Below are 21,244 nucleotides of genomic sequence, written 5' to 3'. Positions count from 1 at the left end.
ACATGGTGAGGGAGTGCAGTTACCACCGTCACAGCAAAATGCTGAAAATAGCTACAGCAAGTAGTCTTACGCTTAATGACAGAGAATTCAGACACCGATGGATGGTCCCAGTGATCGCATAATCAAGGAGAAAATCAGACTAACCTCTGACCACTACTGCAGCCATGACCACAAGCTTAGGACAGACTCTATTATCAGCTGGGACACACAGGGACAGCACTGCAAACACCAAAGCCTCCGACAAACAGCTGGAGCACCGGGGGCTATTTAATCTGAGGAAGGGATTTTGAATGTATGAATTTATCTTTAAACGTTTAGGGCTATCAAGGCGGATGAGGAAACCACCTTCTAAAGGGCGTGGTGGGCTGAGGGTGTCAGCAAGTAAGATATCAGTGAAGCAGCTCTCAGCACGGGGCGAGAAACAACTGCACAAGCGACAGTGGCAGTAACCAGCTCCTAACAGGGGCACATTCTGGCCACAAACCTAGGCTTGCCAAAGCATAGAATAGACAGGGAAGTCACATATCAGACTGTGAGCAGGGCCAGAAAATCCCAACTCTAAAAATAATAATGATGATGATGATAATAATAATAATAATAATAATAATAATAATAATAATAATAATAATGAAACAATGTGTAGTATCTAAGGACAGGCTGGGACGTTATAAACAGTTCACTGGTATCCAAGGGAGTAAATGACACACTAGCCAGGCTTCCGGCAAAGGCTCAGTGAAGGGTTTGAACATATCAACACGTGTGGGATTCAGGGCAACAGAAGCAGTCACTGGAAACAACCTGAATACTTGGTAGAGTTGGTTTTATGTCCCTCCCCTGCCGGTGAAAACATGCCATGACCGGGAAACACAGAGTAAGTAAAGGATAGCCACCGAGGTTGAAAACACAGATTAAACATAATCAAGTGTCTATTGCTATTCCATTATACAAGTGAGGAAACGGTGCCCAGCTTTCCAGATTTGATGGGCACCCTGGACAATTTTTAGTAAATGCTAAAACGAGATAATCCCTTAGAGAACAACAGGAATGGGAACATCCGCAGGACTCGCTGTGTGCTAAGGTTTTAAATGATCTCCTCCAATCCCCAGGGAAATACAGTTTTCCTGAGAAGGAACTGAGTTGGAGTAGCTGATCGACTTCATGAAAGGTCTCTTGGTGTCAACTATCGGGAGGTGTACCAGGGCCCCGCTGCGTCAAGACTGTACTTTCTCACTTAAGCCTCAAGATGTCCTTGTGAGACTCAGTGCTTTCCACTGAGCGGAAAACAAGGCATCAGGGGTAACTAACAGGCCTCAGAGTCACGTGAGTTCAGCTGAGTCCAGCACGTGAGTCCAGCACTATCTGTTACTGCCACTGGCTTAACCTTTCCTCTGCGATGGGAATTATCTCAATTTAACAGCCATCAAAATAACCTATATAGCTGGGTGATGATAAAAATACCCCAAACCAAACACAGAAATGCCTCTTGGAGTGACAAGCTCTGGTTATGAGCAGTACCCATTGATGATTTATATGAAACAGGCTCTGATATTGTAGGGGGAAAAACAAGTGCAGTAGAGTAATCCCGCTCTCTACTCTGATAAGGCTGCGTTTGAAAGCACTCTTGCTGAATCATCTAAGCAGCTGGATAGTTCAGCCGAGGCACATTCTCTCTGCACCCCAGTTCCCTATTTTAGGATATGGGGCTGTAACACCAGCTTCCTTTTGTTCCCACACATAGGAAACCCACCTGCTTCAATTATGTAACCCAAGGTAAGCAAGGAGCTTTACACTTGCAAATATGAAGATAGTTTTTGCAGTAGAAAGTGGAGTATTGGTTGTTTCCATGTTTTATCCTAATAGCAAAAACAACCTCATTTACCTCCAGTCAGGCACCAGCAAAGCTAAATGCAAGTGTTTACACACACTTCATTAAACATAATTCATTCAAAACTTTTGTCAGTAAGATTGATAACAATCATTTATTAACAATAACTATAATTTTAAAACTCAGAGAGCTCTATTTATAGGGGGAAAAATGATGCATTAAGGTATGTATTCCAAGGTGAGCTGATGAGAACGGAGGTGCAGAAACCCGAGACTTTGCTAACATTTCTGATGTTCCTGCAGCCACACAGACATCTCCAATGCCATTAATGTCTTTGATTGTCTGTGGTCTGCGCACACAATGAGCACAGGCTGGCGACAGCTCACAGTGCCGATAAAGCAGCTTCGTTGCATCTACCTGAGGCCGTGAGAAGAAAGCCAGGCTCAAATCCCCGTATTCTGCTCAGCGACATGTCCGGTCATACCAGCACAGAGATCCTTACTCAAAACACTGCAGAGCCTGGCAGCTAAGTTCTCCCGGTGACTCTGTGGGGTGCCCGCCTGCCCAGATGAAGCTTAGGGGACTTAAAGAGGTCATCTAAGGCCACACACCTGCAGATGTCCCAACTCAAATTCACTCAACTCATGAGCTCACGTGCAACTTCTGAGTTCGTGTTACCTGACAACATACTAAAAACTGTCTTGGGAAAACTGTTCATTTCTTTCCAGAAAAATCTTATGGGCTAAAGGTCGACCCACCTCCCCTACTGGAGGCCTCAATCTTGCAGCATGTGCTAAGATTAAAGGCACGCACCTCCATGCTCAGCTCTGGTGAGAATACTGTCACCACTTTAACTATAAACAAACAGCCTGTACCGGTGAATGACTCCAGAAGGCCAAATTGGCAGCAGTGGTTATCTGCCACCTGAGTCACTGTTCTGGGCTCCTGTTCGGACTATTAACCCAGAGCTATTCATGTCGGAAGGAGGAACATCAGAGAACATTCTGCGACTCTGATGTAACAAAGTAAACGCTGCTCGGCTACCACTCCTGAAAACTCCAAGACCGACTCCTCGAGTCTTGGATTTCTTTCTCCGTTGCAGCAAACGGTCAAGAGTGAAGTTGCTGGCTGGCTTTAGGAGAGCTGCCCCGCACTCCCTGACAGAGTCCTGAAGATGGATCTGGGTCTCAGGGACCATGCAGAACAACCAGCTGCCGTCCATGATTGGCCAGGAAGTCACAAGCCCAAACGGACAGCACATGCACTAAGACTCACTGCTTTACGCTATGTGTTCATATCACACAACAGGTTTTCAAAACAGCATGGACTCTGCCTTTACAGGACAGACTGGCGGTCGGGGGAGGGGAGGCGCGGGTACCTTCTTCTAGGTGGTAAGAGGCTCATGGTGTTTTTGTGATGCAGATAAAAGTCTGTGGGGAGTTCCCAGAGATGAGGTTTCCCTTCTGTGGGGTGGAAGACACCCAGGAAGAGGTTGATGGAATCTTGTCTGTCAGCATCTAAAAAGCAAAAATACCTATTTCAGAAAACCCATTATTGATGCAGATACCCAGGGAGGATATCTTCTCAGAGGACGTGGATCCATCTGTAGCTCCACAGAACAGGCCGTCTCTGAAAGAGACGCACTGGTATTTCACACTCCATACACACACACATATAAACTCCACCACCCGTGTTCTGAGGAGAATGAAAACCTGGCTTCTGAATGATGCCTCCCTCTCACTCGGTGCCTCTCATAATCCAGGGGACAGGGGACACAGACTGCTTCTTGAATGTCAACTTCAAAGTCACACAATACTGAGAGTGGTTTTACTTCTAGAGTAAGAACCTATCCTCAGCATTTATTATCTCACACTGTGTTCTAGAGACAAGCAGAGCGATGGGAAACGAAACGACCGGATTCCTGCAGGAACCCGGCTGCACGGCCTTGACCGGGTTAGCTGCCTAGCTCCTCCCGCTCTAACCGTCCTGTCCTTTCCTCAGCAGAGACGCTCTCTGCAGCATCTCTGCCCCTCAGCTGTGACAATGAAGACGGCAACGGCACATGAGCAGCGTCCTCATCCTAGCTCTTCAAGCACCTCAGCCCTGTCCTCCCACACCGTGCTGCCAGCTGACAATCCCGACTGGCACACGTCTATGCTCTGCAGTAAACAACCACACTGAAGTGCTCTTGGCGCCCACCTTTCTCATCTGCACTTTCTACCCCCAGCTCCCTTTATCCTTCCCCCTCATTTCCTTCTCACCATTCTTGCCCCAGAGGCCTCAATATTCAAGTTTTTCACAGATACTCAGTAACCTCTTTCTGAAAACAATGGAGGACTAAGCAGAAAGCACAGAAGAAGCACCTGCTACAGGACCAGTAAAATAAAATTTATTTTCTTCCTACAGCTACAGTGAATACTTTGGTATTGGGTTATCTTATCATTTTAGCAGAAGTCAACAAAATATCAAATATGAATGTCTATATTGATATTTTGACAGGAATCATTCCATTGAAACAGCACTTAAGAGGGATATGTGTATGCTGAGTATCCCTGGGGTCTTTTCTTCTACTTGCTGAGAGAAAACGAGGATTCTGTAATACAGGCATCACCACCCCAATCTGTACCTCTTTTCATGGCTGTCCTCAGTGACCTTATTCTCTCTGACTCTTGAATAGACTCATGAAGCCTGATGATCCATCTCTTCCAGTGCCCCAGAACATCCTAATTCTACCTAAAGCAGCTCTCTGTTTTAAAGCCATTCTGTCGAGGAATTTCACCTTTTAAATCTAACAGCATCTTCCTTAAAATTTCAGCAAGTATGGCAAACACGGAGGAGGCGATGAGCATTCCCCATGCCAGACTGATAATCCTTCATAGATCATCAGGAGTTCCCTGAAGCTATCGCTGTTGTTACAACACAGTCTCTCTGTGGTAGCACAGCCACCTAAGATTGGGCTACAAGGCCACCCTAAAAAGCCTGAGCATTGACTGGATGCTTTGTTTTTCCTAAATAATGTATTTATCTTATGTTTAGGGATGTTTTGTCTGAATGTACATCTGCACACCAGAAGAGGGCATCGGATCCCATGGGACTACAGTTTATAGACAGTTGTATATCGCCATGTAGGTGCTGGAAATTGAACTCAGAACCTTTGAAGAGCAGCCAGTGCTCTGAGCCATCTCTCTAGCTCCAGACTTCTCTCTCTCTCTCTCTCTTTCCTGGCTTTTTGAGACAGGGTCTCACTATGTCACCCTGGCTGTCCTGGAACTCACTATGCAGACCAGGCTGCCCTCAAACTCACAGATACTTGCTTGTCTCTGCCTCCCAAGTGCTAGGATCAAAGACATGCACCACCGTGGCTGAATACTTTAAACTGCAAAATAAACTAGCCTTTTCCTACAAGATCGTAACACGTTGGCTGTGGGCAAATACTCAACAGAGGTTGGTCTTCTCTAGTGCAGATGGTATGAAGACAAAAGAGTGCTCATTCCTATACTCAATGATTCTTTAAAAGCAACAGAACCTACGAGCCATTCAAATGCCAGTGTAGTACAAACTAAATGGCACAAGACTATAAATGATGTTTAAATTAATTGTCCAAAAAACATTTTGGAACTAAGTTATCTGTTGTTCTAATATTAAGTTTGTGATGAAGTAGCCTCTTTTAACAGTAAAAGAAGGAAATACTGTTCAATAAATAGTACTTTCGAACTGTTATTGAGAAGAATGAAATTAAAGTCCCACCTTGCTCCATTTAATGAAACAAATACTTCTGAAATATAACAATGGCTCAAACCAGCACCCAGTAGAAGCAAGCCGGTGTAACATCAAAAAAGAGGAGACAGAACCGATGAACATACAAAACTTTGCTAGTTATCAAACAAGTGTTGGCTAAGCCATTTTTACTATGTTGGTAAAGACTTTCAGACTTTGTTGAAAGGAACATTAGCTGATGAACATTTTCTGAGGGAATCCATGCCTTTGCCTGTCAGCTTGACTGGACCAAGCGACTCCCAGCTGAGTGAAAAACAGCTGAGCGTGGCTGTGAGGGTCTTTCAGGGACTGTGACACTGTTTGTGGTGGTGAAACACAGGAGGTGGGCCCGTTTGGTAGGAGCACGTCAGTGGGGGTATGTCCTTGGGAACTGTCCTGCCTGGCCCCTCCCTGGCCCCTCCTCTGCTTAGGTGGGATAGCTCCTTCCACAGCCCACATCCTACCTCGGTGATACCTTGCCCAAGCACACAGGGCCAACCAAGCATGGGCAAACTCTACAAAGACATGGAATAAACCAAACCTTTCTTCCCTTACGTTTTGTCACAGTGATGAGACTAATACATTAAGGCCCTGAAAGATAATTTTACCTTCTGATCTAGTAAATATACTTTTAAATTTCACATAAGGAAAGGTAAGAGGCAAGCAACAGGCGTGTTCAAAGATGTTTGTTTAGGAACATCCCAATGTACAATAAAAAATAACTAAATGATAACACTTCTAAAGGATAAAGTACCATAATGCTATTAAACAATCACGTTGTAGAAGAACAGTTAACGTCACAAAGGTTATTCACGTCATCTCACAGAGCCAGAGAGATTATAAACCATGTGCATAAAAAAGGCAGAACAATTAGGTTTGCTTAAACACGAGCAAGGGGCCATCTCTAGAGGGGGACTATGCTTTATTTGTGAGATACTCTGCACCTTCTAAAATTAACATATATTACTTTAATAACTGAAAAACGCATTCTTTCTAGAACCTTCCATGTACTTTACTGGAGATACAAGGTTAACGAGAACCTGGCTGTTGGAGATGAGAAATTTAGTAAGAAACTGTGTGTGTGTGTGTGTGTGTGTGTGTGTGTGTGTGCTTGTGTAAAGGAAGGTACTTTCAGAAGATGTAAATTCAGTGAAGAAGATGACAGTGATTGGAGGAGACAGGGACAGGCACTGGGGAGTTAGGGAAAGGGAGGAAGCTAACACATAGACAAAATCTGAAGGGTGTAGTCTATAGACCTTGGAGAGTAAAGCCCTCTGGGGCAGGACTGAAAACTGCCAAGGCCTGAATGGAAAACAAGCTGAGCAAAACAGAATAGGGCAGAGCCCAGGGAGGGCACAGGGTGGCGGCAATGGGTAGAGCCCAGGACCACAGACAGAGGGAGCCATGTCCCTGGTAATCCTACAGGTCGTGGGAAGAAATTTGATTTTATATAATAGAAATCCCTAAAAGCTGATTTTTGTTTTGTTTTGAAGAGGGGAGTGATGAGATCTGATTTAACTTTAAAAAGTATAAATCACACTGGCTGCTCCGCTAGGTTGAGAGATTACACTTGCAGATGAGTCAGAGCCTCAGCAGCTGCTGGGAGGTGTGTGGCTCCCAGCAAAGTACTTGTCTGGCGTGTAAAAGCCTGGGTTTGATCCCCAGCACTGTGAAGAGCGGGGAGGGGAGGGAAGGAAATAGCAGGAGGATCTGATTTGTATTTTGGAGGTAGAGTCAACAAGATTTGCTAACACAAGCCGCGACCGGCACGTGTGACTGACAAGGGAACGAGAGGACTCAGGGATGGTTCTTTGGTTTCTGAATCAAATGACAGGTATTAAGTGCAAAACTCAGGAGAGAAACAGGTTAAATTAAGACTTTCTGGGTCAGAAATGGTAAGTTCGGAGGGAGAGTGTGTGCACGTGTGTGTCTGTGTGCATGCGTTGTTGGGGGGGCGGTCAAATACAGGCCATTATACATGCTGAGGAGTGCTGTACCACTAAACCAAATCTCTAGCTCCTGTTTTTACGAGTCAGGACCTCACTGTGTAGCTTAAGCTGGCTGTGAACCTGCTGTGTAGTCCAGACTGACCTTGAACTTAAGATCATTCTGCCTGAGTATCACAAGTGCTGTGATTAACGGCATGTCCTACCAAGCACAGTTACTTTGTGACTCAGAAGAGATATATGGTAGGAAGAAAATCTGGACCTAACATCTTTGTTCCCTAGTGTCATACTTAAGAATATTTTACATTGTATTGCACAAAGTATTTTGCAAATATAACTGAGTTACAAATAACAACTTTACGATAATAGGGAAATTATTCTGAATTATCTGTAGCTATGTGAATACTGTAAAGACAGAAGAGGAAGGCTAAGGGAATGGTGTAGAGATTTAAAGCACTAAATGGATTCAGAGTACCAACGAGGGCTACAAAACAGAACAAGGCATGAGCCAATGAATATCTCTAGAATCAGAGCCAGCCGTCCAGGAGAACATGAGACCTCAGTCCCATGACTGAATTCTGCCCCCAACCAGAAAGAGCCAGGAAGCCTCTAGATAAAGCCCAGGTTAAATGACATGCTGCCGCCATGCAAGGCAGACTCCACGCAGATATGCATGGCTTCTGCATTTGGCTGTGAAAGGAGGCTCTTCTCAGCTCTGGTTTTCTCAATGAAGTGTGAGCCAGTCAGCAGCCGAGGTTGAGTGCCGGAGAGAAGACAAGGCATGGAGCGGCCATTCTAGGGAGCTGGACAACAAACACACTAGGGAAGGTCACGGGCCGCCAAGCCGTCTGCAGTGTGTTCTGTGCAGCCTAAAATGAGAGTGACAGCTGACAGCCCCCCCCCCCCCCCGTCACGTTCGCTTTGGCCACAGGAGCAGTGAAGAGACTTGGCTTTCCTAGAGTTACCAATGGCAGTCCAGATGCCAGGAGGGCCTTTCTGCAACTGTTTTCTCTGCTAGAGCTGAACAGGGTTTGCTCACTAAAATCTGTTGTCGTGAGTATGCGCTCAGAGGGTCATCTTACTGTTAGTGGTAAGTTAAAGCGTTCTCCACATGTTCCCTCGAATGTCCCCTTTAACAGGTGAGCCGACAAGGGTAAATGATGTGGTCCCCACAGAGTACCTCCTGCGGCTGGGGAAATCAGCTCAGTACCATCTTCGGTAATCGCCTCTCTCCCCGTGTGTGAGCATGGCGGTCTTCAGCGTGTGAGCAAGCCTTTTATCTTCTGAACTCTGTCCAAAGAGGACACGGTCCACTTCTATGCATGAACTACATTTAAATTACACGTGTGTGTGTGTGTGTGTGTGTGTGTGTGTGTGTGTGTTGTATGTGTGTTCTGCTGTTAACTACAGCAAGCATTCTGGTTTGTTTTTTTTTTTCTTATAATAGGAAAAATAGCAAAAAAAAAAATGCAGGCTTAGCAAAATTTAAACATAAAAAAAAACGGTTTCATGAGGGAATGAAAAGTTTTTTCTAGCATCTAAGGAGAGTGTTTAGGTAACTGTGATTTTCTGGTATGGAGTCCTCCACATGCCTGGGTAACTGGCTGGAAAGCAGCAGATGTTCCCTAGAGACAAAGCCCCAAGCACACTGACATGTGAAGCCCCAAGAACTGTTACGTGTGTGTGTGTGTGTGTGTGTGTGTGTGTGTGTATGCGTGTGTACAGGTGCCTATACATGTGTGTATTTTAAGATAGACCAAGCTCTGTTGCCCAGGTTGATTTCAGACTCACAGGTTCAAGCTGTCTTCCTGCCTCAGCTTCCCAAGTGGGCCTACAGGCCTGAGCAACAGTCCAACAAGGGGTCTGAAGAGTGGCTCCGACAGCGACATCTGTGTGTACAGAGTGAGGTGAAATTCCCAGCCGCTTAAGTTTCATTTCTTCATAAACACCTTCCTGCTCAGCCCAGGGGCAGCACGTCAGACTGATTAAGCACAGCAAAGTGAGCACTCAGGGAGGCAGAGGCAGGTGGATCCTTGTGAGTCCCAGGCCAGCCTGGTCTACAAAGTGAGTCCAGGTCAGCTAAGGCTATACACACACAAAACCCTGTCTTGAAAAACCGAAAAACAAAAATGTAAAGTGGTCTTTACTACTTGAAAAAAAATCATTCTACATTCATCAGTACATAATACTCAATTATGACAAGTTAAGGTGTACACCCCAAGGCATCACACTTCCTGAAATAAAGGCATCTGTTACAGCCACATTATTCGTAATGCCTCTCGTAACATCTCAGCTTTCAGTCTGCATAATTGTGCTGTACCTTTCCATCTGTATGCACTGATCCCCGTGCCTTCACTACCTTCGAAATTGTGCCTCTCTTTTTGCATCATCTATATAACCACATCCATTTCTGTCTTCCACTGTTGGTAAGCGGTCTTGGTCCTTAGGTACCGATCATGATTCCCCGTTGCCAGGGGAACGGTGACAGAAGAGGGGAAGGAGAACAGATGGATGCTGCTTCCCTAAGAGCAATCCTAACCCTTTCCCATGGTGGCACACACCGGGACAAGTCTGTACTTGTGGGTGGCTTACACTCACGCCCTTCCATCTTCTGAACAACTTTCATGTACTGTATCTCCACAAGGGGTCTGGGAGCCTGAACCCGTGATGGCAGAGAAATAAGGTCCTTGTGGGTGCCATCAAGTTAGGGCACACTCACTCTGGAGAAGAGTAGGCTCGTGATTCAGTGAGGCTAGTGACCTCGGAAGAAAAGGAAGAGGAGGCACAGGAGAGGGCATCTTGAAGACTGACCTCAACACAGGAAGCAAAGCATGTGTGACCACTGCAGGCAGAGCCTAGAGCAGGACTACTGCTAGTCAACAAACACCAGGCTTGCCAGCCACCAGCACAAAGAAGCAAGGGAGGAGTCTCACCTGTGGATTTCGGTGGGAACTGCCCAGCTGTCCTCTTAGACTTCCAGTGTCCACACAGGGGAGACAGTATCTACTGTTGGACGCTATCAGTTAAGTTATGTGTACAGGACCTGTGGTCTGGCAGAGCGCTTGCCTAGCATGCATAAGCTCTTGAGTTTAACCCCCAGCAACCAACACATTGGGCATGGTGGGGAACTCCTGTAATGCCAGCATTCAGGAAGATCGTAAGTTCAAGGTCCATCCCCTGCTACTCAGCAAGATTGATGCCAACCTGAGATACATGAGACCCGGTCTCAGAAATTATTTTAATATTTATTTATTCATGTATTGAGCAAATAGTTACTGAGTACCTTCTAAGTCGCAAAGCATTTTATTTAAATTTATAAATAATTTAAACCCTATTTAAGCAAATAGTTAAAAAGAAAAGAATGTGTGTATAAGAAGAAGAACACACTAAAATGTAAGAGGTGGAAATGCCCCCTGCCAGAGAATTACCTGAAAAGGCATTGCTGTAGTATCGAGACAGAGTTTGCATGATGTCTTTGGAGTGCTGAGTCCATGGTGCTATCTTTCTGTAGGTTTTTACCCGATGAACAAGCTGAGAGCCTCCATACTGGAGGGAAAGGGTATCTCCATGATCTTCGTAGAGTTCCTCAAATAACCTACAGAGAAGGAAAACTCACATAATACATGCAAACTCTGTCTCAAAGGTGACTTATGAACAACAAACATTTATTTCTCCTGGTTCTAGGAGCTACAATGTCTAAGACAAACGCATCAGCAGATTCACTGTATACCAAAGGCCCATTTAATTCATAGGCAGGAGGCCCTGCCTATGAATTAAGACCTTTGAGGAGGAGACTAATAAACATTCCTTGGTCACTTTTAATATGCCACTAATCCCAGTGATGGGGGTTCAACCCTTAGAGGTAAGTATGATCCAAAGATCCCATCGCCAAGTAGCACCCCTTGGGGGGGGGGGGATTTCAACACATGGACCTATGGATGACGTGAACATTCTGACCTCAGCAGACATACAAGCCATATACTTCCTATTTTCACAGGGCTGACAATGAAGGAACAGCCATCCTTAAAGGAGACTGTCTTAAACTCTTTGTATCTTCAGTTCAGAATGTGTAGAAGCAATACTATCTTTCAGTGCCATTTGGTTTTTCATTTAACCTACTAGTCTAAGTACTTAGGATTTATCTAAAAAAAAAAAAAAATGTTTAATGACAATGCAAGCAAACAAAACAAAACCCAATGGCAATAATAAGCAAACGCTTAGAGGAAATATGGAACTAACTTCAATATCGTTATCTAGCAAGAAATCTCAAAGAAGCTAAAAGTGGCAATGAGTTTATAAAAATCTCTGCAAGTCAAGTCTGCTTTTTGTCACGGCTGACATTCAGAGGGCAGCAGGTCAGCATTACCTCACCGCATCCGTGTCAAACTGTAGGTTAGGCTTGTCAATCAGTCCTAAGGAGTACAGCTGGTAAGCCAGAGCACACTTGCCCACCATGAACTGTGCAGTGTTGGTGCGGTCTAAACAGTCCACACAGTTGGTTCGAAGAACGCCAGTCTACAAAGAGCACAAGAAGACGTTCAGGTCACTTTTCAGACACCCAGACTACTTCCAAGCCACAGGGAAATTCTTTTCTTAAAGTAACAGATGAAAAGCTATAGTGATTGGTCTGGTGCTATGTATTCTAATATTAATTATTTTGCTCCCTGATGTTTTCTTGCTATTTTTTATGAGCAGACTATCATGTACCTGAAATGACGTTTGTAAACTTTGCCTCCTGAATTATCCCTGATAAGATATATAAAGTTGCCTACAGCATGGACTGGGCAGAAGAGAGGTAGGCAAAGCCAAGATTCATGGACTTTAGAGGCTTGCAGAAGGAGACAAAAAGGAGGGAGAGGAGGAGGAAGGAGAAAGATGGAGTATGCATGGGTTAGCATGAACAAGAAGCACATGGCCAGGCGGAACTTGCTCTGGGGATTAGCATGATGGAGAGAATCAGCCCAACTGGAGCATGTGCAAGTATTTAAGGGAATTTTGGATGGGATGTGGGGCTGGAAGATAACAAGGTAACTTAGGGGGTCAAAATCTGCCCAGCCTCAGTGTTTAAGGCATATTAAAAATCCAACAGGTGTCTGTGTCTTTAATTTCTATAATAGCAGGTTAGATAACAACTGTTGAAATAATTATATGTATTAATAATAAATGTTAATGACCATTTCTTCTACAAAACTCTGGGGGTGCTAATCCTGAACAAATATTAATTACTGGTAAAGTTCAGGGTTAAAATAATAAAGAACAGTTTGGAAATCATGTAAGGCTATTCACTGTTCACTCAATGGTGCTCAAACAAGATCACGAAGCCCAGTTAGTTTTAATTTACTCTGAAGGCTTAACAAGACAGAACAAACAGCTAATATTTTCTACAGTTACTACTTAGTAAAATATGGATTTTTATCTTATATGGATCCTTCCTTATACAAACAAAAATATTCAGTGGTTAAAGCACATTTTTAATGTTTATTTTGTGTATGTGTGTGCGCATGGGCCAAGTGTATGCTGTTGCCTAAAGAAGCCAAAAGATAGCATCAGTTTCCCTGGAGCTGGAGTCACTGGGGGCTGCAAGTCAGGGCCCACACATACGGGATGGGGCGGGAACTAAACTTGGGTCCTTTGGAAGAGCGGGAAGTGCTCTTACTCACAAAGCACCATTCTAGTCACAAGCTATAGCATTCTTAAAGCTAATAAACAAAATGCACACTAGCTTATTTCCCCAAGTCGATCTAACCTATTATTTCCATATCCTTCTTTTAATTTCCAATAAAATTTTTTATGTAGAAAAATGTTTTTGGCTATATCGTATCAACTATATATCTTTACGTAGGATTGAACTACTAGGAGGAAAGATTTTAAAAATCATTCTCATGTTTTTAATAATGTTGCATCAAATATGTCATAACATTTGCTAACAGAAAACATTACAAAAAATGTTTGCATTTTTGTATGGCAGCAGACACCTGTAATCCCAGCACTCAGGAAGCAAAGGCAGGTAGGGAGTCTGTGAGTTCAAGACCAGTCTGATTTACATAGTGAGTGCCATGCTAGCCTGAGCTGCATAGTGAGACCCTGTCTCAAAGAAAACAAAAACAAACAAACAAACAAAAAAAAAAAGCAAATCTCAAACCCCCAAAACATTACACACCATGGACATATATTATATTTACTGTGACTATAATATTATCCGTACCTGTAGCCGACCAGTCGGAATCACATGACCTCCTAGTTCATTCCACCTGTGTGTAAAAACATACGCTTTACATTTTATTTCCTTCCAGTGCTGGGAACTAATCCCAGGCCTTAGGCTTCCTAACATGTGTACTGTAACTGAGCCACACCCCAAAACCCGTTTTCTATTAGGAAAAAAGGGGGAGTGTGACATAGTACCTATTCATAGATTTTCATGGTCGCAGCAATAGAAGGAAGAGTGTCTGGACGTTAGATAGTTCTGCACTCTGTCTAAGGTGCAAACAACTGACATGGGTCAGTCACCATGCCCTACTTAAAGAAAGCTCAGGAGAGAGGCATTGTAAGGTGCCCTCGTGGGCACCCTCTCTGTGTTCTACTAGAGTCTCCCGGCTTTCCTTTAGACCCGTATCTTTCTCTGGTCTCGGTAACCATGCACAACTTCAGACATCTTCCTAGTAGAACTTTCCACATCTTTGTCCTCTCCCAGTACGTTAGGATTTCCTGAAATCCTGCCCTGCAAACTAGAGAATGATTTGTAAATGCTAAGGGTTTTCCATTTGACCACCGTAGTTAACTATATTAACTGAGAATCAAACGCTGGAAACACGTGATATTGGTTCCTTTGAAGATAAATAAGGAATAGATCCTTATCTGAAGCAGCCAACAAATAAGCAACAGCAAAAGAGTCATGAACAAATCACCACAGCTTGTTACCGGAGCCTACCTTCCTGGAAGTGTCCACTGCCAATGAAGAGATTTCCCTGTCCTACTAATTACTAAACAATGAATTCACTACAGAAAGTTTTACTTTATACACATATTTTATGTAACGTTTATTCCACAAAGCAAATGATAAGGCTCCCATGGCTCCCATCTGAAGTAGATAAGCACCACAGAAATTCCCCAGTCACAGTGAATGTTCATTGCACAGTCCCCTGAGCAGCCTGCCTCTCTTAAATATTGTTAATCCATCCATCCATCCATCCATTCTCTAGTTAGCATAGACTTCCTGTATTTAGATTACTCTCTCTCTCTCTCTCTCTCTCTCTCTCTCTCTCTCTCTCTCTCTGTGTGTGTGTGTGTGTGTGTGTGTGTGCTGAAAGCTCTTGGAACTTTGGAACTTCCCCGTCTCTGCTTCCTAATGCTGGAGTTACAGGCCCACACAGCCATGCCCAGCTTTTCACGTGGGTGTTGTCAATCCACACTCACGTCCTCATGCTTACAAGGGGAGAGCTGTCACTCACTAATTCCTCTAACCCCTAGAATATTTTGTAGCTAAGAAGAAATCTCTTGGTGAGGTTTTCTGTGTATATGTGGTATGGTATGGGGGTGGAGAGCTTGTATACCTCACAGGACCCAGCATGAAGTCAGGGGGCAACATGTGGGAGACGTTTCTTTCCTTCTAATAGGTGGGGCCCAGGAATTCAGGTAGAGAAGCCATTCTGCCCACCTCACATTGTTTTCTGAGAGATGGGGTCTCACCCAGCCTGGGGCTCTCCAGTTAGGCTAGGTTTGGTGGCCAGCGAGCCCCAGGGATTTCCCTATCTGCCTCCTTGGCGCTGGGATTGCAAGTACACCCCAGCACACTGGCTTTCTCGTGGGGGCTCTAGAGATTGAACTCAGGGCCTTAAGCTTCTACAGCAAACACTTTAGCTCCCCAACTCTTCTTCTGAGATTTTAGACAGTACACATACTTTTCGTCTGGCCGTAAAATGCTGCAGTAAGAATCGGGCCGGTTTACAAAGAAGCCTGTTCTCTTCACCACGCTCTCTGCAATCACGTTCAGCCGATCGAGGACGTTACACAGCTTACTGAGGGAGGAGATCGAGACAGTAGGAACGGAAGGGTTAACGCATATTTACTCTTCCATCTAAAGCAAACAACGTCGACAGCAAAACGCTCAGGGACTTGACTGTTTTAAGCTTGTGGTTTATGTAGCAGAAACACTGAACCAACTAAGGTGGAAATATAATCAGTACTCAACAACTAGCAAGGCAGTAGCTCACTATCAAATATTGGCATCTTCCCTACTCTTGGCACTGAACATTCCGATGAGAGGTTTTCAACAAAGCCCTTCCCTCCTCAGTAGCAGCCAGTCAAACCCCTACATAATTAGACAATGGCTGTGCATGGTGCAATAGCGGGGAAAGAAAAACTGGAAAGTAAATTAGCATGACTGTTCCAGCCACTTACCTAACGTAAGTGGGTGCACGTGTGTGAGCTTGGTGTGCTAATTCCGTAAAACGATTCAGGGGAAGAACGCAACGCTTAGAAAACAGGATAGTAACGGTACATAACCTTGGAAGCTTCTAGGCTACGTGGTAAACTCAGAAGAAGGCAACGCAAGGCTCGATGGGAAAAGGTTCCTTATAAAATGTTAGTCTGGAACCAAATCTTGAGAGATAACAGAGGAAACATGTGGCAGGCTGGCTGGTGGAGGTGGGTGACAGGCAACAGGAAAACCCTGCGCTGGGGCTAGCTCTGGGCATGAAGATCAGGTTTTCCCAAACGTAACGCCCGGATAACGTTCTAGAACCAACCACCCGATGGGCTTGAAGGGAACAGTGAGGACCTAGGATTTACTGCTTGTTCGTCTCGGAGAGAGACGTCCTGAAAGTAATGTCTTCCTTGAAGAACATGGCAGGATAAAATGGCAAAAAGGTGGCACTAACGCCTGTAAGGAAGGAGCGAGGAGGTGACAGAAGGCACAGGGGCACAGCTTGCCACCTAGTGGAAGCACATCTAGCACATCCGTTTCCCACAGAGGAAACAGAAGGAGCCTTGTGGCCCAGCGGCCTCAGCCAGGCTGGGCGCTCTCGCTCACCTCTTGGTGTACTTGGCCATGTCCCAGGGGATGTAGACGATGCTGTGCTCCGGGGGCAGGAACTGGTTAAGGTAGGTGACGGCGGCCACCAGTTCCTCACTCAGAATCCTCTCATGCTTTCTCTTCTCTCGTTCCTTTAGCAAAAACATTTGAAACACTTTTTATGCTTAAAATCTTAACTGGAGGGCTGGAGGGCTGGTTTGGTTGGTTAACAGCGCATGTTGCTCTTGCTGAAGGCCCAGGTTCAATTCCCAGCGCCTACGTGATGGTCCTCAAGTACCTGTAACTCCAGTTCCAGGGGAATCTGAGGCCCTCTTCTGACCTCTGTGGCGCTAAGCATGCATACAGTGCACAGCCATGCACGCACATAAAACACACATAAGATAAAATCAATAAATTTATTTTTAAAAATCATGAATGTCTGGGCCAGGGTGAGGGTGTGGCACCCGCCTTTAATCCCAGCAGAGGGAGGTAGATCCATGAGTTTGAGGCCAGCCTGGTCTACAGAGCAAGTTCCAGGACAGCCAGGGCTACACAAAGAAACCTTTCTTGTCTTGAAAAACAAAACAAACAAACAAAAACCCAACAGACTTTATTTAAATATTTTCCTTTTTCAGCTACCTTTGTAGCTTGTGCCCATCTTAGTAAGGCAAAAGCTCAAGTCCCCAATGCTGCTGCAAAATCCTTTACTAGAATAAAAACATTATAAATGCAAATGAAGAGATCTTCCCTAAGTGAGCTTCAGCAGCTTTGAAGAGCCATGGAGGTTGATTTTTTTTTTTCTCTACTGATCTCCCAGAAACCCTAGTATGCTCCGTACAAGACTGGTCCACACATCCAGTGCCTACTCTGGCAGCAATGCTCATTCACCCAGGACCAGTAGAAAACCCACAACTGCAAGCACAGTTGCAGGGACACAGAGAGAAATCAGGCTGGTCTGGCCAGGCAATCCCGACACAGAGGACCACAGGGCAAACTTTCAAATGTGACGCACATTGGAACAAGGAGGGATCAGGGACAGGCACTATACCACCTTCACGCTGGGGCAGAATGACCTGAGGTTGGAAGGCATGCATGGGCCTAAGCCTTGACCCTGCCCCCCTGCCCACTGCATCTCCTCAGTTTCCACGCTGCCTCTCACTGAAGAAGGCTCTGGACTGTAGCACACTACCATCTCCCTCCCAGCATTAATGAGGGGTTTAAATGAGAGAAAGCCTATTAAGTTCTTACCAGAGTCTTCAGAAAAACGTACCTATTTTTACTGTTACCTTGATCAGGTAACATAGAAACAAAGAAAAACTGCAACAGAGACTTAAAAGATGTCATAGTGCTACTGTCAGAGTCAAACTATTCCTGTGTTGTTGGGAGTCAAAATAGTCCTGTGTTGTTTTCAATTGTGGTTATAACTTTTCAATTGTCACCAAATGAATTAATAACCATTATAGAAACAAACAAGATTATTTTATTTTGCACAGCTGAATAGAACAAGTGGAGAAATTATATAAGAATTAAGAAAGGAGAATTAAGAAATCAGTTCAGGGTGAAAATATGCTTTGCTTATGTTTTATCTGGGAAAGTTAAGTTATATATCTGGAATTCTCAAAAGCTCTTTAAATTAAATAGGGATGTAGAAATTTTCTACTTTCTAAAATTCTTATGTGAAATCTGCCCTTTTGTGAGAGGATGAAAAGAAAAGGTGATTAATTCCACTTTCATGTCCATACAGTCCACTGTGCAGTCTAGTGGGTTACTGTTGACAGGCTGTTCAGTCAGCCTCCTCAGGGCTGCAGACCCCATTTACAGCCCAGTGCAAATGTCCGTCTTTTCGTCAGTCTTTCCTAGATAGAAGTCATCCTGTGTACTGCAAGTCCCCAGAGAGGAAGGACCCACAGGGGGAGGGAGGAGTTCACAATAGAGCAGATGGGAAACAGAAAGCAGAATGTGGGACCCTGCTACTAAGATACAAGTCTGGCATTTCTGGATAGCCGACAGTCTCCCTTTCTCAGCTGGGTTCCCTCTCCACCTGATCTGAGAAACCTCAGATCTTCCAAGGAGTTTCATACAGCCCTTAGACAGATTAGAAACCCAATGCTTTCTCAGTAAGAAACCCAAAACTCGATCAGCAAGCACCTGGAGATTCCTGGAAACACCCACCCTATGCTAATGAGATGTCTTTGTGTCTTGGCTTTCAACCAATGACCTTGCACCGTACCTGGAGTTCTTCCCACACCTATAGGACAATTAAGTACTGTGTTCCCCCTCTTATGTAGGCCTTTGTTACTGTATGTAGATGAAGTATCCCTGGCACCTCTAGCCCCAGAAAATCAAACACACTCACCCTCAAAACCCTTCCCACTGCCCAAGGTTTGTAAGTCCCTGATTTCACATGAAATAAACATGCTGCCTGCTACAATCACCTTTTCACCATGACCATCTGAGAAACACCATTTATTCTGGGGAGGGAAGGGTTGCTCTCCTCCCTGAAAGTTTGCCGCTGAACTCCTGGGACTTGGCAGCCAGCTAGGCTACCACAGCTTCCTGGGTCACCACTGACTACCCACCTGCCACAAGCTTGGTGCTGTCTGCTAGAGAAGCACCCACTGAGCCGGAGTCTCACCAAGCCTGTGTTTTGGCTCAGCCAACCAGGCACAGGCTTTCATCAGAGGCCCTGCTGTTAATATAGCGATTTAACCAAAGGGTTAAACACTGTGGTATCATCACAGGCTTTTGGAACTCCCAAGTTTCCACTGTCGTCTGACACTGGCAATCTCATTTAAAAGAGCTAACTGTAACACCTACTGGAAAACTCATTTCCACCTCCCCCTGGTGAAACCCGGAGCCCTGCCTAGTGCACAGCCTTGACCTGAGAGATATGGAACCTTTGATCTCGAGGTTCCTCTGTTCCTGTCCAGAAGCTGGCAGCCAAGTCCCCAGACAACCCAGGCTACCGCTGGATAGAATGCCAAGGAAAATGTCTCCTCTTAGTAACTCCTTTTGGTGGCAGCATGAGAAGTGAATAGTCCTTGCTGTCATCCTTTGGACATGGGCATTCTTTGGTGGTTTAACCACAGTTTACCAAGACCTTCTTCCAAGTGAGAGAAGAAGCACTTCCTTCATCCTATAAACAAAGTAACTGACGACAGGGTCAAGGGTGTAGCTCAGGGGCTGAGTTCTGGCCAGGCAGGTGCAAGGACCTAGGTTTGAGCCTCATTATCGCCTAATCAAATGAAATCCCTATTATTCCAATGAGTCTCTATCAAGAGGCACACACATATTATAAAGAGGCTATTATTGTGAATCTCTTACGTGCCTGTCACCCTTCTCTGAATGCCTATTCTTACACTGACATTAAAAATCTACATTGAACACCCCCCTCATTTGTTTTTGGCTTTTTATCGAGATAGGGTTTCTTTGTGTAGCCTTGACTCCCCTGGACTCACTTTGTAGACCAGGCTGCCTCAAATTCACTGAGATCCACCTGCCTCTGCCTCCCGAGTACTGGGATTACAGGCATGTGCCACCATGCACAGCTCTGAATCCCTTTCTTAATAAACTCTAACATTGCTTCATTTTTTTCAAAAAGCCAATGATGAAAACAGTTTTTTTCTTTGTTCTATGAAACAGCAACTTAATCTCTGGTTGTTCTCTAGTTTAATGTCTGGTTATTGCCAGTCATCTTATTCTAACAGAACAATAAACAAGTACAATGTCCAATCCCCTTGCTGGCCTTGAGTATTCAAAAGTAAACACGCACATAAGCCATGTAGGAAGCAGGAAGTCCAGGGGAAGAACCAGGATGAACCTCCTGCTCTGCTTGCCTTTCATACATTAGTGGTCTTGCCAATTTTTAGAAGTCTTGTGGCTGAGCAGTCTCTTCCTACGAGCTTTGTGACAAGTGACAGTTCTGACCAGTGGCCTGTAGAGGCAATCATGGCCCAAGCTGTTTTCCAAGAACTCAGATACTGCTTTTCTCCATTGCAAAACAACCGCAATCTCTGATCCTTTACTTGGGTTTGCACAAGTATCTCAGGAGTGACCTTTTGACATCAGCAGAGCAAAGTCCACCGCCCCCCCCCCAGACTCCACAGACACTACAACTAAGTCCTCTGGACTCACATCCTATGAAGAGCCACAAAATCTGACTACACAAATGTAGATCATGAATGGCCCGCTCTTGCTAACTTCCAATAGGCCCTCCTTACACTGCAAATTTGCCTCTTGTTAGGACTCCAGCGGCCTGCTTTGATATTTAAATCTCGGTGGAGAGATGGCTTTTAGCAGGCTTTTACTAATGGCAGAGAAGAACTTGCAAGTCCATCTCCTTTTGTTTGTGACAGCAGGTAGGATAGCTTGTGAGGGTCACACCTCTTCCTCAGGCTCCTTGTGCAAATTAACCTATTGTTCTGAGATGTTTTACTGGCTAAAAGTAACTCCTGACAAATAAAGAGGTCAGAGGGCTGGAGGCAGAGGAGGAGGCAGAGACTTGAGACTTGCTGCTGGCACTGCTTGCGCAGCAGCCTGCCTTTTGCTGTGGCTGTCGAGTCTGGACCTTTAAAAAGTTTCCTGTGTGCTGTGTGTTTATTTTATTAATTTTAATCCTCACTCCCGACTCAAGAACCGTTCGACTCTGCTGGCTGGCTCCAGCAGCCTCTTTAACTGCAAATTACACCCTATGCCCTATCTAAGCAA

General features: G+C 44.9%; 1 protein-coding gene across 1 annotated transcript in view; it reads right to left on the bottom strand.

Annotated features, from left to right (window-relative positions):
* Fig4 (FIG4 phosphoinositide 5-phosphatase) overlaps positions 1 to 21,244 on the bottom strand; it is a 100,954-nt gene that overhangs the window by 38,455 nt on the left and 41,255 nt on the right. Inside the window, exons 11-16 of the mRNA XM_055616169.1 lie at positions 16,556 to 16,689; positions 15,426 to 15,542; positions 13,733 to 13,778; positions 11,894 to 12,042; positions 10,956 to 11,122; positions 3,204 to 3,342 (exon numbers count right to left, since the gene is read on the bottom strand). Of these exons, the coding sequence (XP_055472144.1) occupies positions 3,204 to 3,342; positions 10,956 to 11,122; positions 11,894 to 12,042; positions 13,733 to 13,778; positions 15,426 to 15,542; positions 16,556 to 16,689 (752 nt within the window). The remainder of the gene's footprint in view (positions 1 to 3,203; positions 3,343 to 10,955; positions 11,123 to 11,893; positions 12,043 to 13,732; positions 13,779 to 15,425; positions 15,543 to 16,555; positions 16,690 to 21,244) is intronic.

Source organism: Psammomys obesus, unplaced genomic scaffold (genome assembly GCF_907164565.1).
Source record: "Psammomys obesus unplaced genomic scaffold, mPsaObe1.curated_primary_1811, whole genome shotgun sequence".
NCBI lineage: Eukaryota > Metazoa > Chordata > Mammalia > Rodentia > Muridae > Psammomys > Psammomys obesus.
The sequence above is the reverse complement of the archived record's forward strand: the minus strand, read 5'-3'. Positions and strand labels throughout refer to the sequence as shown.